Raw genomic sequence first — 25,100 nt, 5'->3', positions numbered from 1 at the left:
TTTTTCTTAGCAGATTCAAGAATTCATCCGACAAAATGTTTATTAAAAGTGTGCTGTGCTGATGTGTTGATGAAAGCCTGTGATCCCAACTATTCAGGAGACAGATACAGGAGGATGGCAGTTGGAGGCTAGCCCAGGCAAAGCAGGAGACCCTGTCTGAAAAATAAACTGAAAAGATAAATGAAAATAAAAAGCAAAAGGGCTGGGGGCATGGCTCAAGTGGTTAGAGTGCTTGGTAGCTAATGTGAGGCCCTGAGTTCAATCTCCAGGAAGGGAGGAAAAGAGGGAGGGAGAGAAGAAAGGAAAGGAGGGAAGCAAGGAAGGGGGGAAGGGAGGGAGGGTGAGAGAGAGAGAAAAAGAGAAAGAAAGACAGACAGCAGGGCAACACCATCCCTTAAAGGAAATCAAGAGGTCTTTTCAGATCCCAAGAGAAGGCAACAGATTCCCTTTGCTATCCAAGCAGCATCCTGGAGTCCCTTGCTGCTTGGCTTTCCTGAGAAGGTCAACTTCTTCAGGCTGCTGTATCCCTTCATCCAGGACAATCTGGAGGTCTTATTAGACAGAGCAAACACTGCCATTCTTAAAGCTGGCAGTGTCCCAGTCTTGGAGATGCAGCAGGAAGGGATGGTAGGAAGGGTTCTGGTGTGTATCCGGTAGAGTCCCAGGATCCTTTCTTTCTCTGGGCACCCTTCCCTGTGCCTCTCATCTGGGGCCAGAAGGGACTGGAGTGATGGAGACTGGCAGGAGAGGAGAGGGCAGCCCAAGGTGGTAGCCAGGTGATAAAGGAGCACACTGTGGACCAAAGGTGGTTGTGTAGGTTGCTGCAGCCTCAGGGCTTGGTGGGAAAGAGCAGGCAGGTGAGTTCTCGGCTACCACTGTGTCTGTCCACGAGGGGCAAGGGGTGCCTCACATAGTGCTGGACCATGGCGACCACGGAAGAGAAGAGCTGCACAAAGGAGGAAAGGCATCCGTGAGTCCTTTGAGTTTCACACTGCCAGCAACTTGCTGAGGCAACTGTGTGGCCCAGTGAGAGGGCTTGTGGACATTTTTCTAGATATTTTCCTGCTCGGTTGCCCCATGAAGCTTCATTCTGCTGCCTAAGTCCAAGCCTCTCGCAACTTCCCTGTGACTGCATTGTGGGCATGCTGTTGGTCAGCCTCAGGTTTCCTGGGGCAGATAAAAATATCATTAGGGCTGTGCCTTTTCTCTGGTCCTCTGATGTGAAGAACTGAGTGGTAGGTGACTGATTCTAGTCTGCACTCCAGCAAATGCCAGGTGCAAAGTAGAGTCCTTGGGGCAGTAGGTGGGAGTCTGGACTCTCTGGATCCTGCTCTCCTCCCAGCTGATCTCATTATAGGTACAAATGCTCCCACCTCCACCCTGTACAGACTGAGCCATGGCAGGTGGAACAGGACAGGCTTCTTCTCAAAGTGCCAGGTGTCTGAGATGCAGTTCAGGGCTCAGCCTCTGTCATTTCTACCTACATTGGGAACATGCAGACTATGCTTTCCCTAGACACATACTCTTGGCTAGCGTCAGAACATGGCACTCTATACCCTCCTTGTCTGTTTGGCCCCTTCTTCTTCCAGAACCCACCTCTTTATGGTTCTTGCCCTCTCGACCCAGGGCATAGTGCCGTCCACCATCTACCTGCTGGATGGGAATGTTGAAGACCCGGCCTCGGAGGAACACAGCCAGGGTGAAGGGCTGGGAGCCATGAGGCCCTGCGCTGGGGCGCACTGTGTAAGCCCCATCCTGTGGAGAGACCCCAGCCATAAAACTCATCTTCCAACTACTCAACCCAGCTCTGACCCATGATGTCCAAAACCTCCTTGGGCCTCCTACTTCTGCCAGCTGTCACCCACAGCCTGTGAGCAGGAGAGAAATCAGAGAAGGCCCAGGGTTCCGTGGCTGCCTACCTTTTGGAAGTGGAGTAGAGCTTTCTCAACAGCTTGACGGTCACAGTTCCCTGAGTACCAAGGCTGAGCCAGCAGGCTGCCATCCTACACACACACACACACACACACACACACACACACACACACACAGAGAGAGAGAGAGAGAGAGAGAGAGAGAGAGAGAGCTCAGAGATGTGTCAGGTGCAGTTATTTGCGTTCATCCATCAGTCCCAGACTGAACCCTATAAGCAGAAGAAAGAGGTGGTGCCCGTTTGCCACAAGGGTGCCTGGGCGAGGACTCACAGACTCTGCTCCCCCCAGCCCTCATCCTCAGCCTGCTTCCAGCTCCTGCTCACCTCAGCAGCTGAGCTGCTCCCAGTGGGGGCTGTTAGAGAAAATGATGGTCTCCTTCCTGTTGAAAGAAGCAGATTATAGAACTGGGGCTGAGGTGGGGTTGGGCAAAGGTTTCCAGGGAACAAGTTACAGGGGCAGGAGCAGAGGCAGGGGGTGTATGGAGGCCTGAAGCCCAAATGAGGGCATCCAGTGCTCCCACTATTTTCTAGGTCTGGCACCCTGGTAAGACCTACCAGCCAGGCCTTGTGTGACTTCCAAGTGAGATGTGATCTTGGGGCCCAGATAGGGAGCTTCCCTATTTGGTGCAGACCCTGGAAAATGTTCAAGAAATTCCTTTCAGGCCTGATGGTGGCTGGAGTCAGAGCTGTAGGGACTCCCTCCAGCAAAGTGGACCTGGGGGGCTGGGAGGGAGTCTGTGGCCTGCAAGGCTGAGTTAGGTAGGGGTGAGGTCTTAGCAGGACCTCCTGTATCATGCTGGAGATGCATGTACTTACCTTTAGAGTTGCTATCCACTGTTCCCTGGAAAACAGGAGGTCTGGTGAGAGGAGAGCTGACCCTGCAGGTCCCTGCCCAGGGCCTAAAATCCCACCCTGGGCCTCCCTCTGGCCCCTCACAGCTCACTTCCCCCTTGACCACTAGCCTCTTACATTGTGATCTTCTTGGGGAGCCATGGTGGGCCTGCAGGAAGCAAATTGGGGAACAGAGCTCAGGGTGTTTATCGCCTTCAGGAGAAAGAACCCAGTGAATCCAGAATCCCAAGATGGCCCTGCCACCACCCAAGCAACCCTGAGACAATGCAAGGAGGTCCCATCCCATAGTTAAGGCTGGAGTAGCTTGATGGGTGCTCTCTCCCACTCTCTTGCAGTCTCTTTCTCATGTCAGAGCATGTGCATCTGGTGGAGCACCCACCTGGGCACCACAGATGTCCTTGGCAGAGGAACTGGATACATCAGGGGTTTAGTCAAAGCTGGGGCTGAAATAGAGAAGACAGGCTGGGCTTGGCCTGGTACCAGGCAGGGAAAGTCAGGCTGGTTAGGGAGGGGCTGAGAACAGCTGCCACACCTCTGTGGCCTGGGTTCTGTGGGAGTGCTTCCAACCAGAAGGAGATGCCATCCTGGCCACAGCAGCTGAGAAGCTCCACCTAGCCCTTGGTCTAAGGGGGTAGCCTCCCTAGTAGGTGCTGGGTGGGTCAATCAACCTGGATCAAAGGCAGAAGTGAAGATGTCCCTGTGAGTGTGTATTGCTAAGGATGTGGGAGAGAGAAGGGAGATGGGAACAGAGAATGCATCTGTGCTGTGGGCAGCTGATAGCCTCAGGGACACAATGGTCTGGAAGGAAGGAAGGCACTCACCTGGATCAGGCTCACACTCCACGTAGATGTCCTCATTAGGGTTCTTTGCAGGGCCTGGAAACTAAGGTAGGGAGTGGTGTATGTGACTATGGGTTTGAAGGCCTTTGCCTCAAGCAGTGGAGGGCAGGACAGAGAAGGAGTCATGAATTGGGGGCGGTGTGGCTCTGGGCACCTCACTCTCTTCCTTACCTCCTCTTTTTGGGAGCCAGCATGGATGATTAAAACTGCTCCTCTGCCTGGGAGAGGGCATCCCATCCCATAAGCACCTTCCCCTTCAGAGGCACCCAAGAGGTATCCATCAAGGAATGTCAGTGTCAAGGAAGAGCCCTGGGTTGTACCTTAAGGACAACTGGTTTACACCTGCTCTGGGCCTTTCCCCTGGGCTGCATGGATCTTTCAGGCCTCCCCAGCCCCCCCCCAACCCCTGCCAGATTTTAGCCAGAACTCTAACATGTGAGGTAGGGGATAGGGGTGGCTCACCACTCTAGACAGTGCACCCAGCCCTGCAAGGAGAAGGAGAGGGCAGACAGTCAGAGCAGCTGGGAGGAGGGGGCTGGAGTAGGGGTCCTTAGACCCAGCTTTGAAGTCCCAGGAGGAAGGTATCTGCACAACCCTGTGGTGTCACCTGACTTGACTTGCCAGGCGTTGCTCCAGATAACTTTGGACCAGGCCAAACTCAAAGCCACCCTCAAGGTCATGAGAATTTACCAGCTACTGAGCACAGTAAAACAGAATGTGCCTCAGGTCAGCAGTTTGACCTTGGGCTGGGAAAGGCTACCTCTCAGCCTGTTTCAGACAGGAATACTTCCTGAAGTCCTGCCCTGTACTGGCAGCCCAGGGTTCTGGGGGTCTTAATCCTAGGGCACTGACCATACAGGCAGGTCTCAGTCATAGTTTGGATGAAATCAGAGTGGTGGCCCAAGGGTCATCCCCCTTTGATGGAGGATGGGGCTCAGTTGTCTCAATCTGAGGCCCTTCTGACCTCTTCATTCTGAGGTGCCCCTCACCTGACCCAGAGATCACACCCAGTGCAGAACAGGGTTTGGGGGTCAGGGCCTTTCTTTAGTGCCTTTTTGGGCACAGCAGTCCATGTCTCTGGACTCCATCTCCTCATTTATTCACTGGAGGTGATGTGACCTAGACTGCATGCCTGCTTGGCAAGTGAAAAAGGAGGTACAGCCACAAGAATGCAATAGACCTGAAAAGCATGAGCCCAATTCGAGGCAAGCTCAACTGTACCCCAAAGTGGTGGGGACTCCCCTCCCAGGGTGGAGCCTCAGAAGAGAGGAAGTCCCCCATACCTCGCCTCCCAAAGACATGTGCCTGTTTCACAGCCAGCTGCTGGTTCATTGCTGCCTTTACCTGTGGGCACAACGGGGCTGGTAAGGGAGAAGGGAAACTGAGGCAAGGGAAGTACAAGGATGCTAGGATTCCATGGGATAGAGATATGTGTACCTACACAGCTTTAAAAATCACAACAGCATGCAAGGCAATGCACCAAAGGGATCACACTTCTCTCAGCCTCTGCTCTGTAGTCCTTCTTTGTTGTGAATCTCTCCCTGCTTTTCTTTTTATTCCAGTAAAGTATAGAATGAGAGTGGTGGCTTTCAAAGTCCATAACAGGGATCACAGTGGGAATAGGAGCTGGCTCTGACTCTCCTTCACACTCTGGGCAGGGAGGGGTCCTCAAGCCCAGAGTACAGGGGAGGACAGTGGAGCCTGGCCCCCTCCACTGATCAGGTGGAAGAGTCCAGTCAAGTTGATGTGGAAGGGCGAAAGGACCAGCCAGGCAAGTTGGAGCAGCTACAGCCAGTTACATGGCTCTGGCTTCCAATGCATCTGACATTTGAGTTTTACGGGACCTCTTGAATGCAAATGTGGGAGATCTGACAAATGAGATGCCTCGAAGATTTACTCACCGGGACATGGTAGCCTAGGGTGGGGTGAGTTGTCAGGAGGCCTCTTGCAGGGGCTGGCAGTGGCTTGGATGGATCCTGGGAGCCAGAGCAATCTGGAAAAGACCCAGTGTGTTTTGGGTTGGGGGTTGGGAGTTCCTCCTGTGTAGGTTCCCATTTTTCTCCCGCTCCCCAACTAGCTTTCATTTCCTGCTCCCTCCTTTACTCCTCTCTGCTTATTGGCTTCCTGACAGCCCCGTCTCCATGGCAGCCAGAGGCAGCCAGCTTCCCTGCCCCCACCCAGTGGAGCCCAAGAACTGTGAGGTTGGGATGCCCACCAGAGGGGATGTGCTGAGATGTTAGAGGAGGGAAGGAGAGGCCCCAGGGACCTGGTTGGGCCTCCTGTTTTCCTGCTGTTGCCTAGGTTACACTGCCCACCCCCAGGCTCCTCTCCCCTCCTCATTCTCCTTCTTTCTCTTCTCCCTTCCTCCCTCTTTTCCTCTATCCTTCTCTCTGCCCAGTCTAGTGGCCCCAGTGACTGCCAGCTGAGGCCTCTCCTCCCTGTTCCTGCACAAGCAAAGGGAGGAAAGATGAGGCCTGAGTTTTCTCCTCTTGTGGTGGCCTCCTGCCCTACCCAGGCCTCAACCACCCTGCCTCCCACTTCCCAGCCCTCACCTAGGTACAAGGAGGCCTCCTCAGTGTCAGAGAGGTGCACAGGGGTCAGACTGAAGGGCAGAGCCCCACAGGGGGGCAGCTCATATTTATCCTCCTCTTCTTCCTCCTCCTGGGCCTTCAAGAAGGGATGCTAGGCACAGGAGAGATGGAGGGCAGAACATGTCCAGGATACTAATGGCTTCTGCCTCCCCCTTCCCAACCCCAGCCTCAGCAGCTGGACTTACCCTGTTTCTCCAGGTCCTTGAAGTAGGCAAGGGAGATGGGGCATCTTCTCTCCAAGCAGGGGCATCTGGACAGACAGACTGACCTCACCTCCTCCCAGCCCATCCTCCTCTAGCACAATACCTTGCTCTCTCCCCAATAAAATAAACCATCTGTACTTGGGAGTGGGCGTCAATCCTTCAACTGGAGCCCATTCATGATGGACATTTCTAGCACTGCAGCAGGGCCAATGAAGTAGGCACTGTGGAGTCAAGGGGGCCTCCTAGCTGCCTGGTCCACCTATGCCAGTGTCCTTCCGGTTCTGCCTGGCATCCCCGATTTTGACCAAGACAGGTGGGAGAGTTAGACCCCAGTAAGCAAGCAGTCCTGGGCTATGGTGGCAGGTGTGTGGAGCCACTTAGGGGAGACCCCACTTGTGGGGGACCCTGGTCTGCTGTGCCCCCTTGGCCCACTGTGTCACTTACCTATGCCTCGGGGAGGTGGAAGGGGTGGTCCCAACCTGCAAGCAGACTCTACTCAACTCTGCCCAGAAGGATCTTAAGTTTGTGTCAGCCAGACACTGCACTCCAGAACATTCACTTCCATAACTGAATGTCCCCCAAGAGTTGTATGACATGGTGGCCCTGGGTCCAGGGCAGCAGGACAAGGAGGTCAGGGCAGAGCATTGGTACATAGGGAAGCTGGGAGTGGGGCAGCCCCAGTGCTGACGGGGTGGAAGCAAATGAATGAGTGCATAGAGGTAGGGGGAGGGGAGATTGGCAGAGCCAGCTCTACACCTAGAACAGTTGTGCCAGCAAAGCAAGGGTGGGGTGAGAGGTGGGGGGACAAGAGAAAAGGGCAGAAGAAAGAGGAGCCCAAGTACTCACCGGGCCTTGGTCCCAATGAGCTTGTCCTGGAAAGAACCAGAAAGCAGGAGAGGGGATGGTCAGTACTGCTGGAATGCCTGTTCCTGCCCAGAGTCCTGGGTCCCTGGGGACAGGCAGGTTTGTGTGCCTAGAGCAGCCCTGGGACCAAGTCTCACCATGGCAAGGGTAGATGAGCTCTGCTTCCCCAGAGCCCAGGATCTGCCACAAAAGGGCTAGGGACAGGGGCCCTATTGTTTCTTATCCCCAGGTATCAATATTATTTGCATCTCCTGAATACCAGGAAGGTGGACCTACATGGCCTCCCACCCCAAATGGACTTCATCCAGGACACTCCCAGGCAGGGCCCAGCCCCAGCTCTCCCTCCCAAGACTGTAGTCTAGCCCCTCTCCCCGCCTTCCCTCCCCCTCCCCTCCAAGGAAGTGGAGCTAAGCTCGGTCAAGGTTAAAAGGCATTCTTCAGCTCTCTGGTCAGTCACCTTTCCAAATTCACATATATTACCTTAAGGGATAGATCTCTTGCAGACACTTTTATTAACCCTTACTCTTACTGGTCTATGACCAAAGAAATAAAGGATAGTGAGAAGCTCAGAGGCTCTCATAGTTAGCAGGACAGCATCAGTTTTTGATGGCTGTGTTTACTCATTCCTTGGGAATTTATCGAACATCCTCTATATAGGAGACACTATTCCAGGTGATGAAGATACTGTAGAAAAACTAAACAGACATTCCACGAATATTTCCTCATTGTTTTTGCAAAGTAACTTTATGATGCAAGTACTAGTTTTATCTCTGCTTTTCAAACAAAAAAAACCAGAGTGTATTAGTTTGGACTTACTATAACAATAGCACAGACTGGCTGGCTTAAACAACAGGCATTTTATTTCCTCACAGTTCTGGAGGATAGAAGCCCAAGATCAAGGTGTCATTGGGGTTGGTTTCTGGTGTGGCCTCTCTTCCTGGCTTGGAGACCGCTGCCTCTCCCCATGTCCTCACATGGCCTCTTGTTTGCTCACGTACAGAGAACAAGCTCTAGTATCACTCCTTCTTCTTATAAAGACACCAGTAGTACCACTGGATTCGGGCCCCACTCTTATGACCCGTTTAACCTTAATTGCCTCCTTAGAGGCCTTACTTCCTGTTACAGCCACATTGGAAACTAGAGATATGTTGAATATGAATTGGGGGTGCGTGTGTGGCACAATTCAGTCTGTAACACTGAGGCTCAAAGAAGTTGAACTTTCCCAAGGTCATACAACTGGTAAGTGTTGGAGGTGGGACTCAGCCTGAGCTGACTCGGAATCTGTGTGCTAACCACTGAGCTTCATAATACTTAATCTCAAAGGGAATCTGGACCCTCCTTTCTTACGATGGAATTAGACTCATCAGTATTTGAGGGCTTCCTTAAAGGGTTCAGGACTTCCAGGTGTTCTATCATCCAAGTGAATTTTGGAACACTGGCTTCTGAGAAGAGTTGGAATAAAAGCAAGGGCAGGGTCTGGTGTCTGACTGTTTAAACCAGGAAATGGGGAAACACAGATCATATCATGCATGCTAGAACTTCAAGGGCTCTGTAGTTTTCTTGAGTTTATTATTTTGGTGATACTCTGGCTTTTGGCATAAAGGTGAAATAAAGGTCGGTGCTTATATCTTTGGAGGACGTCAGGCTTGGGGTACTGGAGACAAAGCCCCAGGTTTGAAGCTAGCCAGAACCTTAAGAAAAAAAGACCAGTTGATTCCTGGGACCTGCAGGTAAATGGACCCTTAGGAAGCCACGAAGTGTGGAGTGGTTTAACAGAGAGCCTAGGGGGTACAGTGGGAAAAGTGGACAAAACTAAAACAAAGAAACAATTGTCACCCAAGGTTAGGGACTCACTCCTTGTCCTTCACTCCCCAGTTAACCTTTCTTCCACATTTGGACTACAAGGCAGGGGCAACCTCCTCTACCCAAGGGACCGCCTATAGGATCAGTGTCTGCAGCTCAGAGTGAGCAGAAAGTTCTGGACACTATCCCATTGCAAACCCCAAACTGAGCAAGTTTCCCAGCATACGCTGCCCTGGCCTCACCCACCTTCTTCTGTTCAAAGTTTTGCATAGGCAAATACTGAGGCCTGGGCAAATGAAAGGGAACAGGTGGAGAATGGAGTCTGTGCCATCTTGGCAGGGGCACTGGCTGCACAGATCTGGGAGGAGGGAAGGAAGGAGGCTGCTTCAATGGCCTTATCAGTCGGCACTGCAGGACTGGGCCTCTTGCTAATCACAGGCAGACTTGACCATCCTCTTTCTCCATCTTTGGCACAGGATTGTTGGTGCACACTGTAGCTATTCCCTCAGGACGAATTCCTAGAAATGGAATTGCTAGACAGTCACATTTTGAAGGTTTAATGCACATCAACCTGCAGCACTGGAGTATCCATTTTATAGGCCTTCCAGAGGACAAAATGATTCTTCAAAATTTTCAGATCTCAGCCACTGAGCTCCATGAGAACAAGCAATAATTTACAGGCCCTGGATAGTCTAATTCACCCTTTGCCCCATTTACCTGATCATAAGAATTGCTACAGGGTTTGTTAAGCATCTTAGATCCCAGCACCTGGGAGACTGAGGCAGGAGGACTGAGAGTTCAATGCCACCTCTCAGTGGTAGAGCACTTGCCTAACATATACAGGACTCTGATTTTTTTTTTTGTAATTTTTTTATTATAAATTTTTTACTAGGATATATTTGTTATACAGGGCAGGAGGACTCTGGGTTTGATCCTCAGAGTCCTTTTTTTTTAAAAAAAAAAATCTTAAATCCCTAGACTCTACCCAAGATTGTAAGAATTGAAGGGGCTTGGGAGTCTACTATTATTATTACTATGGCAGTTTGAACTCAGGGCCTTGCACTTGCTAACAAGCTCACTACCACTTGAGTCCTGACCCCAGCCCTTTTAGCTTTAGTTACCTTTCTCTTTTTCTTTCTTTCTTCCTCTCTCTTTCTTTCCTTCCTTCCTTTCTTTCACTCTCTCTCTCATTCCTTCTTTCTTTCTTCTTCTTCTTTTTTTTTTTTTTTTGGTGGTACTGGGGTTTGAACTCAGGGTTTCATGTTTACTAGACAGGTGCTCTACCACTTGAACCACACCTCTAGCCCTAGTTATTTTTCAAATAGGGTCTTGTGTTTTTGCCCAGGCCTGAACTGCAATCCTATTTATGCCTCCTAAGTAGCTGGGATAATAGGCACTTGCCACCATGACCAGCTTTATTGGTTGAGATGTGTGCAGTCTTGATGACTTTTGCCCTGGCTGACCTTGAGCCAAGATCCTCCCAATCTCTATCTCCCTAGTAGCTGGGATTACAGGTGTACAGGGGGTCTATATTATTTTAAACAGTCACTCTAGATCCATCTTGTGTTAAGTGACATTTGAGAAACACTACTCTAAAGGAAACATTCTGAGATGTGACTTTTCCTAGGACATTTTTAAAGTCACACATAGCCCTTACTCACTGGGAACAAAGGAGTCCCCAGCAAAGGAAAAGTGTGATGCAGACCTTGCCCTGGCGAGGCTACTCAGAGTGATGGAAAGGGCAACCCTGAGGACATGCTCAGCTCACTGGGCTTCTACTGTGTAAATGGGGACGGTGACAAAGTATTTCCCACTGGGGGAGGGAAAGGGTTTCTGACAGGGCCACAGTCCTTGTGAATCTGTGCATAGGACCTCATTAATGGACTCCAAGTGCTGCTCAAGGTCACCTCCCTCCTGCCTACCCTCCAACTAGGCCCAGGACCCCACAGCAGGTAGTGCCCTTCTCCTAGCTATGGAAAATTTGTAATTAATTGCTCTTCAGCCTGAACGAGCTAAAATTGGTTTTCCTTACTTTCAATAATGAATCCTAATCCAGAGATGAACTGCAACATCAAGGAAATGCCCTCTGCAGTGGATATCAAGAAGCCCAAAGACCAAGCCCTGAGATGGGCGTCTCCTGGGAAGATGGGACCAGGTAGAACCCAGTGTCACACCTTTACTTCTAGACTCTCAGGACCTTCTTATTGTTTATTTATTTTTTTGGCGGTATTGGAGTTTGAACTCAGCACTCTCAAGACTTTTTAATGACAAGCCCAAATTATTTTTATCATTTAAAAGGCTAACCAATGCCAAGCGCCAATGGCTCATGCCTGTAATCCTAGCTACTCAGGAGGCAGAGATCAGGAGGATCACAGTTCGAAGACAGACTGGGCAAATAGTTTGGGAAAAAACCCATCACAAAAATAGGGCTGGTGGAGTGGCTCAAGGTGAAGGCCCTAAGTTCAAACTCCAGTACCACAAAAAAGAAAGAAAGAAAAAAGAAGGCTAACCAATAAAGGCCAGGTGCTGGTGGCTCACACCCATAATCCTAGCTACTCAGGACGCAGAGATCAGGAGGATCATGGTTCAAAGCAAGACCCTATCTTGAAAAATCCCTTCACAAAAAAGGGCTAGTGGAGTGGCTCAAGGCATAGGCCCTGAGTTCAAGCCCCAGTACCATGAAAAAAAAAAAAGCTAACCAATAAAAACAGAAAAAAATAAATAAAAAAGAGGGAGAGAAAGGTTACCAAGGTTTCCAATAGGAGGAAGCACAGAGAGGGAGGAAGAGATGTTCCAGGAGAAGACAGAGTCCTGGGAGTGGAAGGCCAGGTCAAGACCAGGTCAGATGAGGGGTCACCATGGGACAACCAAGGAATTCAGGGTGGAAAGGCAAACCCCCAAAGGGTACTGATAATGCAATGATTCTTCTCCCAGGGGAATGGGAATTCATAGAGGAAAGCAGACATTTAAGTGGGGTAGAAAGAGGGAAAGGAGAACTTTCTGAACATGAGGTTAGTGCCAAGTGGGTGGCATGGGAGGAGATCTGACCATGCTGGGGGTTAAGGGGACAGGAAGAGGAAAGCTGGGGGTGGAGAAGGAACCTGTAAGGGAAAGGAGCACTGAGTCCTCAAGATAGCTTTACCATTCCCCAGCATTACTAAAAAAAAAAAAAAAAGTAAAGAAGATAAGTGGCATTAATGTCACTTCAGCCGTCTCATAGTGGAAAAACGTAGTTTAACCTAGACCGGATCCCTCACTCTTCAAGTGAGGAAACTGAGGCCCAGAACAGTTCAGAGATTTCCTCTCCAGAGTGTCAGGTGTCAATGTAAAATAACAACTTTACTTTACAGCAACAACAGTGTATGATAAAGTTAAGGTTAAATATAATCTAAGAGTTGCCTAAAAGATTTTTAGGGTCATGTCAAACTAAAATCAAATCCTCTATGTCTATGAAATAACAAGGTTATCTTAATATTGTTCAGCTCTGAGTAACATCTACAAAAAACCATTACAGAGAAAGATTTTATCAAAGAAATTATTTGTGATTTCTGCTGATCTTGTCAAGCTTTAAGTACTACTAAATCAGAGTTCATTTACATATTTGCTATGTGTCTTAAATGACCACCTTGTAACAGTGTTATGTTATACTTTATCTAAATGTGGTACAAACATTTAAAAGGTTAAAAGTATCAATTTATATAAAATAATGAGCTAAAGCTCTCTTTTATCCAAGAGTGTTACATTTAAATCCTGACAGCCCCTGCCTCCCACAGGTCATCTACCTAGGTGTGGCCTTAAAGGGACAGACTCACTCACTGAGTCATAAATGCATCAGCCTAATCTTCTGTTTCCCAACCCCCATACCATAACACAGCTTAGAGCTTTCCTGGCAGTTACAGGATTTTGCAGAATTTAGATCCCTAGGTATGCAGTCCCTGAACAGACACCTTTTATGTTCCTCCTAATATTCCTATTTGGGTCTTAGATAATGTATGGCCACCCATTTCTCTTAGAAAAACTTGCCTCCAACAGACTCTGCTCCTCTGGCTGGCTACCTGCCTTCTCAGGAAACTTCTCAGAGAGCATACAGACCAGATCCTGCCCCACCCTATAACAATTTCTGTTAAACCAGGGCATCTTCTTCTCCAAAAAGGATATTCTACCCTCTCCATTGGGACTTCGATGGACCAGCCCTCATCTGGTCATTCTCATGACACCCACTGCTGTCAAGCTCAATGGGCTCCCCCAATGGCTACACCTCTCAAGAAACAATTAGAAAAAAGGAGAAGGGCATTGGAGGACTCTTGAAATTGTCTAGGGAACAACATTTCACAGTGGTTCTCCTGGCCAATGCCCATCCTGATGCCTATGTTCTTGCTCTCCTATTCTTAAGCTTCCTCCCTTGTATCACACACATGTCTCTATTGCTAATCAAAAATTTAACCAGTTGTACCTTCAGGGATACCAACCTCTCCAAAACGCCAGGATAGTTGGCTGATACCCACCATGCAGAGGTCAGAGGATTGGCCCAAGACTCTTTATGACCTGTGGCTACAAGGGACCTTCATCAACTTCAGAGAAGAGGAAATCTTCATTTTTGGAGCCTGGGTGTACACCATCATGAGGCTCAGCACCCCAACATTGTTTGCCAACTGACCCTCCCTTCCCCTACGCCACCCCTTGCCAGCTCGAAGAAGCCAGAGCGAACACAACGCCCCCCTTCCTTAACAAACAAAAAAGGGAGGAATGTTGGCAGTAATGGCACCGATAGGTTTCAGTTCTTACTGCACCCTTAAGCTCCTGTTTTCCAGGGTCACGGTCCTGCCTCCCAGGGTCACAGTCCAGCCTCAAGTCTAGCTTGAATCCTCCTTCTGCCCCGACCTCCAATCAGCATGAACCATAAGATCCTAACTAATCAGAACATGCTGAGTCCCACTGAGGGGTATTTAAGCCCCTGCCCCTCTCTCCCTCTCTCTCTTGGCTCTCTGCTTTCTCCCTCTCCCACCCGGCAATAAAGAATCTCTTGGCCAGAAAAAAAAAAAAAAAAAAAAAGATAGCTTTACCAGAACAGGTGGTCGAGTTAAAGGCTCTAGATGTTCCAGGTGGAGGCCCTGAGGCCTATTGAACTCTGTGGTTGGGTTTAGGGACTACTGGAGGGAGGTGCCCTGCCTCAGGGAGAGAAGGGGCTGTCCCAGGCTGGTGGATGAGAATTTGGTTTAGTGGAGAAGCGGGGAGCCTAGCTACTCAGGAGGTGATTTGAAGCCAGTCCAGGGCAAATAGTTTAAGAGACTATCATGAAAATACTCAACACAAAAAAGGGCTGGAGGAGTGGCTCAAGTGGTAGAGCCTAGCAAGTGTGAGGCCCTGGGTTCAAACCCCAGTATCCCGCTGGCAGAGCAGTTCAAACAGTAGAGTGCCTGCCTAGCAAGCTCTAGGCCCTGAGTTCAAGCCTCAGTTCCACCAAAATCAAACAAGCAACTACAAAAAAACACAACAAAAAGTTTGGCTTAGCTTCAGCTGGCACCAGCTGGCACCAGCCTCTCTTTCACACCTCTGCCATCTGTAGTGGGGAATGAATAGACTGACAGCTCCCTCCGGGGTCTCTGCCCCCGTCCTTCCCTGGTGTATGATCATTTATTGTTGCAGTTTCAGAGATCTAGGACACACTCAGCCTCCCTCTGCCCTGAAGGAGAGAGGACACAGTGTAGAGTGGAGTTTATCCCTCTGTTTTTCTTGTGAGCAGGTCCCTAGCTTTGGTCAGACTTGCCAAGTGTTGGTAGAGCTAAGAGTTCAGGCTGGCTTTCACTGGCCTCTAGGATAAAGTGCTTAAGCTGGCACCACCCTGCTTCCCTGTGCCCTGCAGGGTGGTGTACCTCAGTGCCACTCACCTGCCCTGCTCTGTTCCAGAACCTTTGCTCATAGTAGATCTGGCTGTGTTGCAGCTCTGCTGAAAGCGCTCTAGTGGCTCCCCAGGGATCCTTGAATGAAAACCACTTGTTGCTTTGTAAGACTGGGCCCTACCTATTTCTCCAGCCCCAGCGCCTCCATTGCTTCTCCAGGAATCATGAACACTGGAGCATTAGCCTTCCCCATACGACTGGGGCCAAGGTAGCCCATTCTGCATCCTTGGATTTAGGGAAATTTGAGTAGGAAGAAATTGACAGTCTTACCCAGTCCTTACAGAATACAACAGAGGGCTTAATACGTGGCAAAATATAGATGAAAAGAAAGACAAAGGAAGGGAGGAAGGAAGGAAGGAAAAAGACAAAACTAAAAAGGACTCTTTTTTATGCATACCACACTCCAAAAATTTTACTAACCAAAAAACCAAAAAGATGACCCTCCTTCTCCCATAGCCCAACCCTATTCCCTCCACTTCTTGTTCTGCAAATCCCTTCCCTCTCTCTTCTCCTTCTATGTAGCCCAGGCTAGCCTCAAAATTTTTATCTTCCTACCTCAGTCTCCCAAGTGCTGAGAAGCCTGGCTGAGGTCGAGGGTAGGGGAAATTGAACAACACATGGCTTCTCCAACCCTTTCAGCCTCACAGCCTCCTTTTTTTTTTTTTTATCTGGGAGCCATGTACTTGCCATTCCTCTGTGGGAACACTGCCTCCTTCCCCACCTTGCTGCAGGCCACAGTTGAGGGGAACCTTTTCTCAGTGAGAGGTCCCAGGCCAGGGCACCCCTCCAGCCCTACTCTCCTGATTCCAGTGGAAATTGAGTCTACACGTTTATTTCAGAGCTAGACTGCAGACACCCCCTCTCAACTATAAGCGCTATAAATGGGCAGCTCCCATGTCTGTGAGTTTCACAGCCAAATCCCAAGTGCCTGTCCTACAGCTTGGCACACAGCAGGCCTTCGATCAATATTTGTCATAGCTGCATATTCAAATCTCACTCATTCTTCACCACCTGCAGAAAGCCCTTCTCTCTGTAAACAGACTTGATCTCTTTGAAAGGCCCAAGTCTTGCTCCTTTCCTGCCCATATGTCACCAATTACCAGGCCTAGATGAAAGGCACAGTAAGGGCCCTTCCCTGACTATCTGCTGAAAACAACCTACTTGTCTAAATGCAGAGTGACCAAGGACTGACTTCTCTGGATACCTTTGATTGACCTTCCCCACCCCACTGGGTCCTTTCCTCTACCTTCCAGAGGGAGTGACTATCCTCCCCCCTTCCCAGGCACTACACCCTCCCCATTCTCCCACTGATGTCCCACAGGCCTGCTTAGACTTCCTCCTTTGGCTCAGAGCCTGGCAGCATCTTCTGTTCTTCCCTCTTCCTTTCTCACAGGACTGGTAAGGGGAGAAGGTTCAGAAAATCAGCCTAACTTTCTACCCTTCCCCTTAAGGGAGACAGGCACTGAGGCTCACGGATGTTTGTCCATCTCCACATCCTTCCTCCATAGGCGGAGGGCCCTGAGATCATCCTCTCTACCTTTCACCAACGGAAAAGCCAAGACCATAGAGTAGATAGACACTGGGCCTCAGGCCAAAAGCCATTTGATTACGTACAGAGGGCCACAACCCACAAGTCCCCTCACTCCCAGTCACTACAGGGACTTAAACAGTCGTTCCACAGGGAAAGGGCGCCTCCTGGTGGTGAGGATAAGCATGGCAATCTGTTACTCAACTCCCAGGACCCTGAGGCTGACCAAGGAAGGGGCATCCGCCAGAGGTCCAGGCCTTAATTACCAGGAAGATAAAACAGAGGAAAGCTCCTTAAAACGAAAGAACCCAACATCTTCTACTCCTTACCCTTGGCAACATTTCCTGAAATGACTTAGTAACACTGCCTCGTGACTAACCGCACCCTGTCATTTGGATCTTCAGGAAGCAGGGACAGGCATTAAATGGCTTTTGACACATGGCAAGTCACACAGGCTGTAATGACACAGCAGTCAGGTGCTAAGCCCTGGAATGCAGAAGCTTGCAATTTAATAGTAAGATTTCCAGCCCCTCCACGTCCTGTGGGGCCAGCATAAGCACCCTGTAGCACAGATCAAAGTCTCTCTGCAGAGCTTGCACAGCACTGCCTGCAGAATGCCAGCTCCAAGCCTCTCCATCCAAGAATGTAGATCCTGTGCGTGACTCTGAAGATTGAGTTCGCAGCAAGTGATGAATGACTGCCTCCAGGTTGTAAGAAAACACTTCTATAACTGAACACCTTTTAGAGACTTTCAGACCTTTCCTGTGGCCTGGTTAGCCAGCTTCTGTGGAAATTCATCAGCTTCTACTCAAATCAGGAAACTGAATGAAGGAGTAGTTTTAAATAATAGTGGTCTTCTCTTGGTGAAGTATTTTATGTTAAGATGAAAATGTTACCACCAAGCCAGGCACCAGTGACTCACACCTGTAATCCTAGCTACCCAGGAGGCAGAGATCAGGAGGATTTCAGTTTGAAGCCAGCTCAGGCAAATAGTTCTTGAGACATATTTTGAAAAAACCCTTCACAAAAAAGGGCCGACAGAGTGGCTCAAGGTGAAGGCCCTGAGTTCAAACCCCAGTACCGCAAGAAAAAGGAAAAAGTATAAAATCTAGGAAAAGATAGACTGTGACAGTCAAATGATGTCTTGATTTTTTTTCTAAACAAGAACATTATTTTTAATACTAAACATGGGAGATGTTTCTTAACAAACGTGATGGAAAGATTAATGTTGTATATTGTCTTCTCTCTCTCTCCAGCATATATTAATTGTACAAAGGAATTTCATTGTGATATTTCCATACATGTGTATAATGTACTGTGATCAAATTTGCCCTGTTATTCTTTTTTACTCCCACCTTCTTCCAGGTCGTCTCATTTTATGTACAAAGCAGATCTGATCTTTATCTTCCTCAAATCCTGTACTTGTAGTTGTTCTTTTTTAAAGTTTCTTAAATATTTCATGTCTTTCAAAATGTTTAAGACCAGCCTGGGCAAATAGTTCTAGAGACCCCCATCTCCAAAATAACCAAAGCAAAATGGACTGAAGGTGTGGCTCAAGAGGTAGAGCACCTGCTTTGCAAGTGCAAAACCCTGATTTAAACCCCATTCCCACCAAGAAAAAAAAAATGTTTAAAATGTGGAGCCAGGCATGGTGGCACATACCTGTAATTCCAGCACTAGGGAGACTGAGGCAGAAGCATCAGAAGTTTGAGGCCAGTGTGGGCTACATAAGCAAGACTTTGTCTCAAAAAAACCCAAAAACAAATACGTGAGCTGAGGATATAGCTCAGTGGGAGAATGCCTGTCTAACGTGTAAGGCCCTGAGTTCAATCCTCAGCAACACACACACACACACACACACACACACACACACACACACAAGCTCGCGCAAAGCCACTTAAAACGTGGTCTATACACAGAACATTCCAAATGGTTAAAAGTAATGTGAGAGTATTATAACCTAAAATATTTCTTCATGCCACAAGTACTTGGGCTCTTGAAGTAGCTCATGTGGTAGAGCACTTGGCATGAGGCCGTAAGTTCAAACCCCAGTACTGCCAAAAAAAATAAGTACTTTACTTTGATGTACGTTTTATTTCATTTGGGACACTTTTAGAAAGATACTTCATGTTTGTAATAATCATTGAAGAGTTGGGAAATACAATTTCTGTTTAATTCATCACTTTTTATAGCAAAACAATATTTTTTTCATAGTGAAAGAATGGGCTATTTATTATTATTTTTTTTTTTTTTTTTTTGCAGTACTGGGGTTTGGAACTTAGGGCCTATACCTTGAACCACTCCACCAGCCCATTTTTTGTGATGGGATTTTTTTTTTTGAGATAGGGTCTCACAAACTATTTGCCTGGGCTAGTTTGGAACCTTGTTCCTCCTGATCTCTGCCTCCTGAGTAGCTAGGATTATAGGCGTGAACCACCAGTGCCTGGCTAAGGAATGTACTCTTTGAGACCAGGGGCTGAGACAGTGGCTGCCCCCAAGTTTTTATGGTACCTATCTCTTCTAAGGGCAGAAGGCTACTTAACAAAAGGCTGATTGTCTTAATAGTAAGACTCAGAAAATCAAGTCTCCAAGGAATTTCCAGATGCAAATGGGCATGCTTAGAGACAGTTAATATGAACCTCACCTTTGCTATCACGAGAATGTGGGGAAACTACTCTTTTTGATTTGGGAGTAGGAGTTGCTCCTAATTGTTTCCAGATTAAATGGAATATTTCTAGGAAAGAAGGTCTCCACCTAACTACAGAAGACTGAAATCTTACCGACATTAGAGCATCATGGATATGTCTTCATAACCATTGTATTTTCCTGTCTACCTTGATGATCAAGTATGCAGCAGTATATACCCAGATCCCCAAAGTCTAAAAGCTGAAAATGGGGTTGGAGACAGAAAGTCCAAAGTGTTCCTTGCCACTGTGGTGTCACTGCTCCCGATACAGGTGTAACCTGAGTCTCCACTTGGGAGCCAGAAATCAGCTGAGAAGAGGCCTCTGGAGAGAGGCTACCCTGGTCACGGAGAGTGGATGAAGTGGGGCCTCAGCATTGCTCATCCCACCCAGCCGACCGATTTGCACTGAAGGGTTTGGGTAAGTCCCTTCTGTAGCCCCGCAGAAGCTCCTTCGGCAACCTGGGAAGTTAGGACAAGAATTGTGACACTGATGCCTACTTGTGAGCAGAATCATTTGAGACAGAGGATGCTAAATACGAGTGCCTTGCTTATTATCTTCTAGTAGCTTCCATCTTTCACTTTGGTTCTGCCACGTAACGGTGATGCCTGGGTGCAAAAGCTCAACAGCCCCAGACCTAGACCCTGGGATGTGAAGGACTCAGGCTTTTCCTGGGCTCCTCCAGGAGACCTATAGGCCACAGGGGGACTCCACCTCAGGGTCTGAGTTGCTTCTCGCTCTAGGGCAGGAAATTTGCTCCAGGAGATGGAGGAAGAGTCAGGGATGCGCACTCTGCGGTCCTACTGACTGTAGGTCCAAACCCGCATCCCGCCCCAGTCCGTTCTTTCCCCAGTAGCCCCAGCCTGGTCGGGAAGAAGGGATGGAACTCAGATTTGCAGAGGGTTCGGACCGGCGGCTCCAAGGTCAAGCCGTGCGTGCAGGGACGGGGAGCCACGCCTGCAAGGAGACAAAACCCTGTTCTTCTGTGGGCAGCCTCACCGGGATAACAGGATCCCACCAAGCGTGACTTCGTTACCCCCAGAGATCAGCAACCGAGGCCCTGCCCCGCGGTCCGCTGCCTGCCGGGACATGTAGTTTGTAGGGGCGGGGCCAGAACGACAGGCACGCGCGCGTGTGCGTACGTGCGTGCTCGCGTGCGAGTGTGTCCCGAGGTGTGCCGTAGCGTTCCCGTCGTTTTGACATCACCTCCGAGGACCCTAAATCCTGGGTGTAGCGGACGATCGCAGGCCGCGGCTCCCGAGGCCCCGCCCTGCGGCCCGCTACCTGCTGGGAATTGTAGTTCGCAGGCGCTCGGCCCTGAGTGGGGGGAGTGGCAGCACTCGGGGCCCGGCGTGGTGCTCTACGCTGTCCTGGTTTTTTAGCAGTCCCTGGGTCTGTGCGAATGTGCTTGGCGAACCTGGATCCTTTACGCCAGCCCGGCCATGTGGCTGCTTGCGCCTGTAGGATAAAGCTCTAGATGGCAAATTTAGGCACCAAGGGGGGAGCGTCCTGGCCGGTGTCCACCCCCTTGGCGAGTGAGGACTTGGCCAGAGGGTCCAGGGTCCTTTTCTTTCTTGAGTGTGCAATCAGTGGTGTCTCAAAATATTGAACAGGCCTGCGCAAGTCTGTGCACATTGAGACTGAATGCCTTACAGGGTTGACTGATAAAACCTTTGTTTTGTTGAGACAGGGTCTTGCTATGTAGCTGGCCTGAAACTTGAGATCCTCCTGTTCAGCCTCCCGAACGCTGGGATCACAGGCAAGAGTCATAACCGCCAGCCTAAAAACATCTTTATTTGTTAACTCTACAGAGGTGAACCCAGGGAGGAAGTCTGTCCTGCCCAAGAAAACATATGGGCAACTCTGGCCCACAGTTTGCTTTGAAAATCAAGAAAATGAAATTGTGTGTGTGTGTGTGTGTGTGTGTATCTGGGGAGGGGGTATTTAGTAACTTAAAGCCAAGGTATGAGTGAGGTGTTATCAGAATCTGAACTGGGGGCTCTGAAGAAAAGGCCCTGGGTCTTCTCTGGCCTCACTTTAAAAGGGAAGGTACAAGCTGGGAGCTGGGGGTGGTGAGCACCTTTAACCCCAGCACATGGGAGGTTGAAGCAGGAGGATCTCAAGTTTAAGACAGTCTGAGCAACACAGTGAGACCCTGTCTCAAAAAAAAAAAAAAAAACGGAGGGGAGAGGTACACTTAGTATACTTATGTGAGAAGCTAGGGGATAGGTTCATAGGCCTTCACACATTTTTTAACAAATGGGGTACAAATGGATCAGTGATGGCCTTATCACTCAAAGTTATAAAGACCTTTTTACAAAGCTCTTTTGTATTTTTGCTTGTTGACAGCTTTATTGAGATATAAATTACATTCCATATAATCCACCCAATTAAAGTGAAAAGCTCAATATTTTAGTATATTCAGAGTTGTGTAACCATCACTACAATCTAATTTCAGAACAATTTTCATTACCCAACTATAAACCTGTACTCATTAGCAACCACCCCTCCCACACCTCTACCTCTCAATCCTTCTATCCCTAGGTACCCATTAATCTACCTTCTATTTCTATAGATTTGCCTGTTTTGGCCATTTCATATAAATGGAGTTATATGATGTGTGGTCCCTTGTGACTGCCTTCTTTTAGCAGAATGTTTTCAAAATTCATATAGTTTGTGGCCTGCATCAGTTCTCTGCACTATTTTCATGAGTTTATAATCATTTTTTACTATTTTGAAATTTGTTTCTTTTTTAATTGTCTAAAACTTTTTTTTAAAGCAAGGTATAACTGGTTGCATGCTAAAGGACTCAAAGCAGGCACTAGGGGAACAGGGTGAGCTCTACCACTGGGTTCCCTAGGCAACCTCTGCCACCTCCTAAGTGGTTCATGAAGCAGGTTATTTTCACCTCACTTCATTTCTGTTTCCTCATTTTATAATGATCATAGTAAGAGGATGTACTTAAGAAAGTAAATGGGAGGATTAAATAAAATCATATGGAATGTACTGCATGCACTCAATATCTGAGTGCATAATACCTAACATAAAACCTAATAGTATTAGCTGTTATGGTGGTGTTGAGGACCTCCTGTGACCCTGGCTGTAAAGGGGTAAACCTGTCCTCTGGGGGACCAACCCCTCCCATCCTAGTCACACAGTATTCTTCCCAGACTCCAATGCTCCTCCTGAGCTCCCCCACCCCCTAGCCTGCCCACTCATGCTGTATGGGACAGTCCCACTTTCCCAAGAGGTCGCCAAAGAATTCCAGATGTTACTGTCCTGGTTGCCTCTGAATCCCCAGCAGTGAATTAGGGAAAACAAAACAAGCCAGGTGCTGGTAGCTCGTGCCTGTAATCCTAGTTACTCAGGAAACAGAGACCAGGAGAACTTCAGTTTCAAGCTAGCCTGGGCAAATAGTCCTTGGGACCCTAACTCAAAACTACCCAACACAAAACAGGGCTGGTGGAGAGGCTCAAGTGGTAAAGTGCCTATCTAGTATATGAGCATGAGGCCCTGAGTTCAAACCCCAGTATCACGACCAAAAAAGTCGAAAAACTTTCCGAATCTTTAGCTTTATTAATAAAATATGGCCATCTAGATGCTAGATATCCAACCATTGCTCAGGGCCTCTGAAATGATGCTGCAAAAGTCATTGGCATCAAGTTTAATGCCAGCATCCTGAGTCAATACCTTTCAAGGAATATTTTGGAGAATTTTGTTTGGCTGCATTAGGGTTTGAACTGAGAGCTTACTAGGCAGGTCCTCTACAGTTTGAGCCACCCCTTTAGCCCCATTTTGGGGAATTTTGAGTAGAAACTGTTAAGTATTGCCACACATCCCTCACAATAAGGAAAGGCAGCAGCTCAGCCTGCGCTACACCTCTGTAATGGAGTTAGAGGAGCCATAGGAACTCTCCTAGTCTAGGGTCTTCATCTTAAAGATGGAAAACTAAAACACAGAGAGGACCAAAGCCAGGCCAATAGAAATCAGGTCAGAAACTTGTCAGGAGCCAGGCGCCAGTGGCTCACGCCTGCAATCAAGCTACTCAGAAGGCAGAGATCAGGAGGATTGTGGTTCGAAGCCAGCTGGGGCAAATAGTTCACAAGACCCTATCTCGAGAAAACCCATCACAAAGAAAGGGCTGGCGGAGTGGCTCAAGGTGTAAGGCCCTGAGTTCAAACCCTAATACCGCAAAAAAAAGTCTTGCTAGGGAGACACTTTTGCCTTTCCAGAAAACTCTCAGCACTGGAAGTCAGTCCATACCCTGTGCCCCTGGGCATGAAGCAGAAAGATGGCTGTCTCGGGTAAGCCAGAGCCCAACACTCAGTGATTGGTGCCGGATGCCTCTCCCCCCCTCTCTTGATTTATCAGCCAGATATTTGTTCTACAAGTAGGAGTTTATTAATAATAATGGCAATAACACATGTCCAGGCCTGCATTCTTTTCAAAGAGCCTTGCTTCATAGGAGGTGTCTGTCCTTGCTTCATAGGTGAGCAAGTTGTGATAAAAGGCTAAGGCTTAAGTGATTATCTCAGGAGCCAGAGGCTGGGGCAGTACTAGAATAGAATATGAAATTGTTTGGTTTTTTTTATTTTTTGGTGGTACAGGGGTTTGAACTCAGGGCCTTGTATAGTGCCTCTACTTGAGCCACACACCCAGCACTTTTCGCTTTAAGAATTTTTCAAATAGGGTCTCGCTTTCATGCTGGGGCCTTCCTGGACCTCATTCCTCTTATTTACACTTCCCACCTAGCTGGAATGACAGACATGTACCATCATGCCCAGCTTAGTTCAGATGGGTTCTTGGGAACTTTTTTGCAAGGCTGGTTTAGAACTGCTGTCCTAATCTCCGCCTCCTGAGTAACTAGGTGAGCCACCACACCCTGGGAACGTGGAATTTTGCTCTCTAATCTGTTAACATATTCAGTAAAAAAATTTGAGTGTCATTTACCTGTGGGTGCTGAGGTTACAAGATGACTTGAGCCAGGCGCTTGCGGCTCACATCTGCAATCATAGCTGCTCAGGAGGCAGAGATCAGGAGGATAGCGTTCCAAACGTTCCAAAGCCGTTCCCGGGCAAATAGATCCTACCTTGAAAAAAACCCATCATAAAAAAAGGGCTGGTGGAGTGGCTCAAGTGCTAAGAGTGCCTGCCTAGCAAGTGTGAGGACCTGGGTTCAAACCCTAGTGCTGCCCAAAAAAAAGGATGATTTGACATGGTCCCAGGGCTGGATGTAACTAACAGTGTGGTGGAGGAGGCACATGTGTGGCCCATGATAACCCACAGTAGTGAGGTAACTTTCTGAGGTGGAAGTGTTTTGTACCTTGGTAGGTATGAGGGTTACACAGGTGTTGTGTCTGTCAAAACTATCAAACTGTGAATATGATTTGTGCGTTTCGCTGTAAATTTGGCCTAAAAAGTATAAAAACTGGACATGTTTTGGGAGAATCATGTCTAGCAGAGCCTTGGTGAGGCCCAGTTGTCTAGAGGTAGGCTAGGTTACCCATGGATACAAATCCACCTTTGCTAGTGGGGTGTGACGAAAAAGCGTTCCCTTAGGTAGTTGTAGGCAGTGGTTTGTCTGGATGCCTGGAGGCCTGGGGTGCACTGAGGAGGAAGCGTCAGAGGTGGAGTATGTACGGGAGTCTGCAGGGTGAGCAGAGGTGGTCAAAGCAGACAGGCCCAGAATTCAAACTCCAGTCCCACCAGGAAAAAACAGTATGGCAGACAAGCAGGAGAAGTATGGTTTCTAGCATTCTTCCATGGAATGTGGCTGCAGAGGTTGTCCAGAGGGCAAGGGGCAGACAGAGCCAGGGCTGGAGCTGTTTCAAGCCTCTCAGTGAGCCTCAGAGAAACTTATTCTGGCTGGAAATCCTGCAAGAAACGCAAAAGGCCTCGTACCACCCT

The 25,100-nt window shown here is 48.6% G+C and overlaps 1 protein-coding gene across 7 annotated transcripts; it reads right to left on the bottom strand.

The window, feature by feature from the left end:
* Positions 1-32: 32 nt before the first annotated feature.
* Positions 33-20,488, bottom strand: Sh2d6 (SH2 domain containing 6). 7 transcript variants are annotated; one of them, XM_074050095.1, is made up of 18 exons: positions 19,291-20,488; positions 9,329-9,600; positions 7,262-7,287; positions 6,860-6,894; positions 6,398-6,462; positions 6,174-6,303; positions 5,523-5,614; positions 4,905-4,965; positions 4,084-4,106; positions 3,604-3,664; positions 3,162-3,225; positions 2,900-2,930; positions 2,747-2,771; positions 2,486-2,563; positions 2,255-2,310; positions 1,920-2,003; positions 1,597-1,755; positions 33-946 (listed from the first exon to the last, which is right to left on the bottom strand). In XM_074050095.1, the coding sequence occupies exons 2-18, from the start codon at positions 9,350-9,352 to the stop codon at positions 830-832; spliced, it is 1,131 nt and encodes a 376-aa protein (XP_073906196.1). In that variant the 5' UTR covers positions 9,353-9,600; positions 19,291-20,488; the 3' UTR covers positions 33-829. The 7 variants fall into 7 exon arrangements, with proteins under 7 accessions (XP_073906196.1, XP_073906195.1, XP_073906198.1 ...); XM_074050094.1 differs by lacking the exon at positions 19,291-20,488 and adding an exon at positions 14,971-16,794; XM_074050098.1 differs by lacking the exons at positions 33-946; positions 19,291-20,488 and adding exons at positions 1,039-1,167; positions 14,971-16,804.
* Positions 20,489-25,100: the final 4,612 nt, after the last annotated feature.

Source organism: Castor canadensis, chromosome 12, assembly GCF_047511655.1.
Source record: "Castor canadensis chromosome 12, mCasCan1.hap1v2, whole genome shotgun sequence".
Classification (NCBI taxonomy): Eukaryota; Metazoa; Chordata; class Mammalia; order Rodentia; family Castoridae; genus Castor; species Castor canadensis.
The sequence above is the reverse complement of the archived record's forward strand: the minus strand, read 5'-3'. Positions and strand labels throughout refer to the sequence as shown.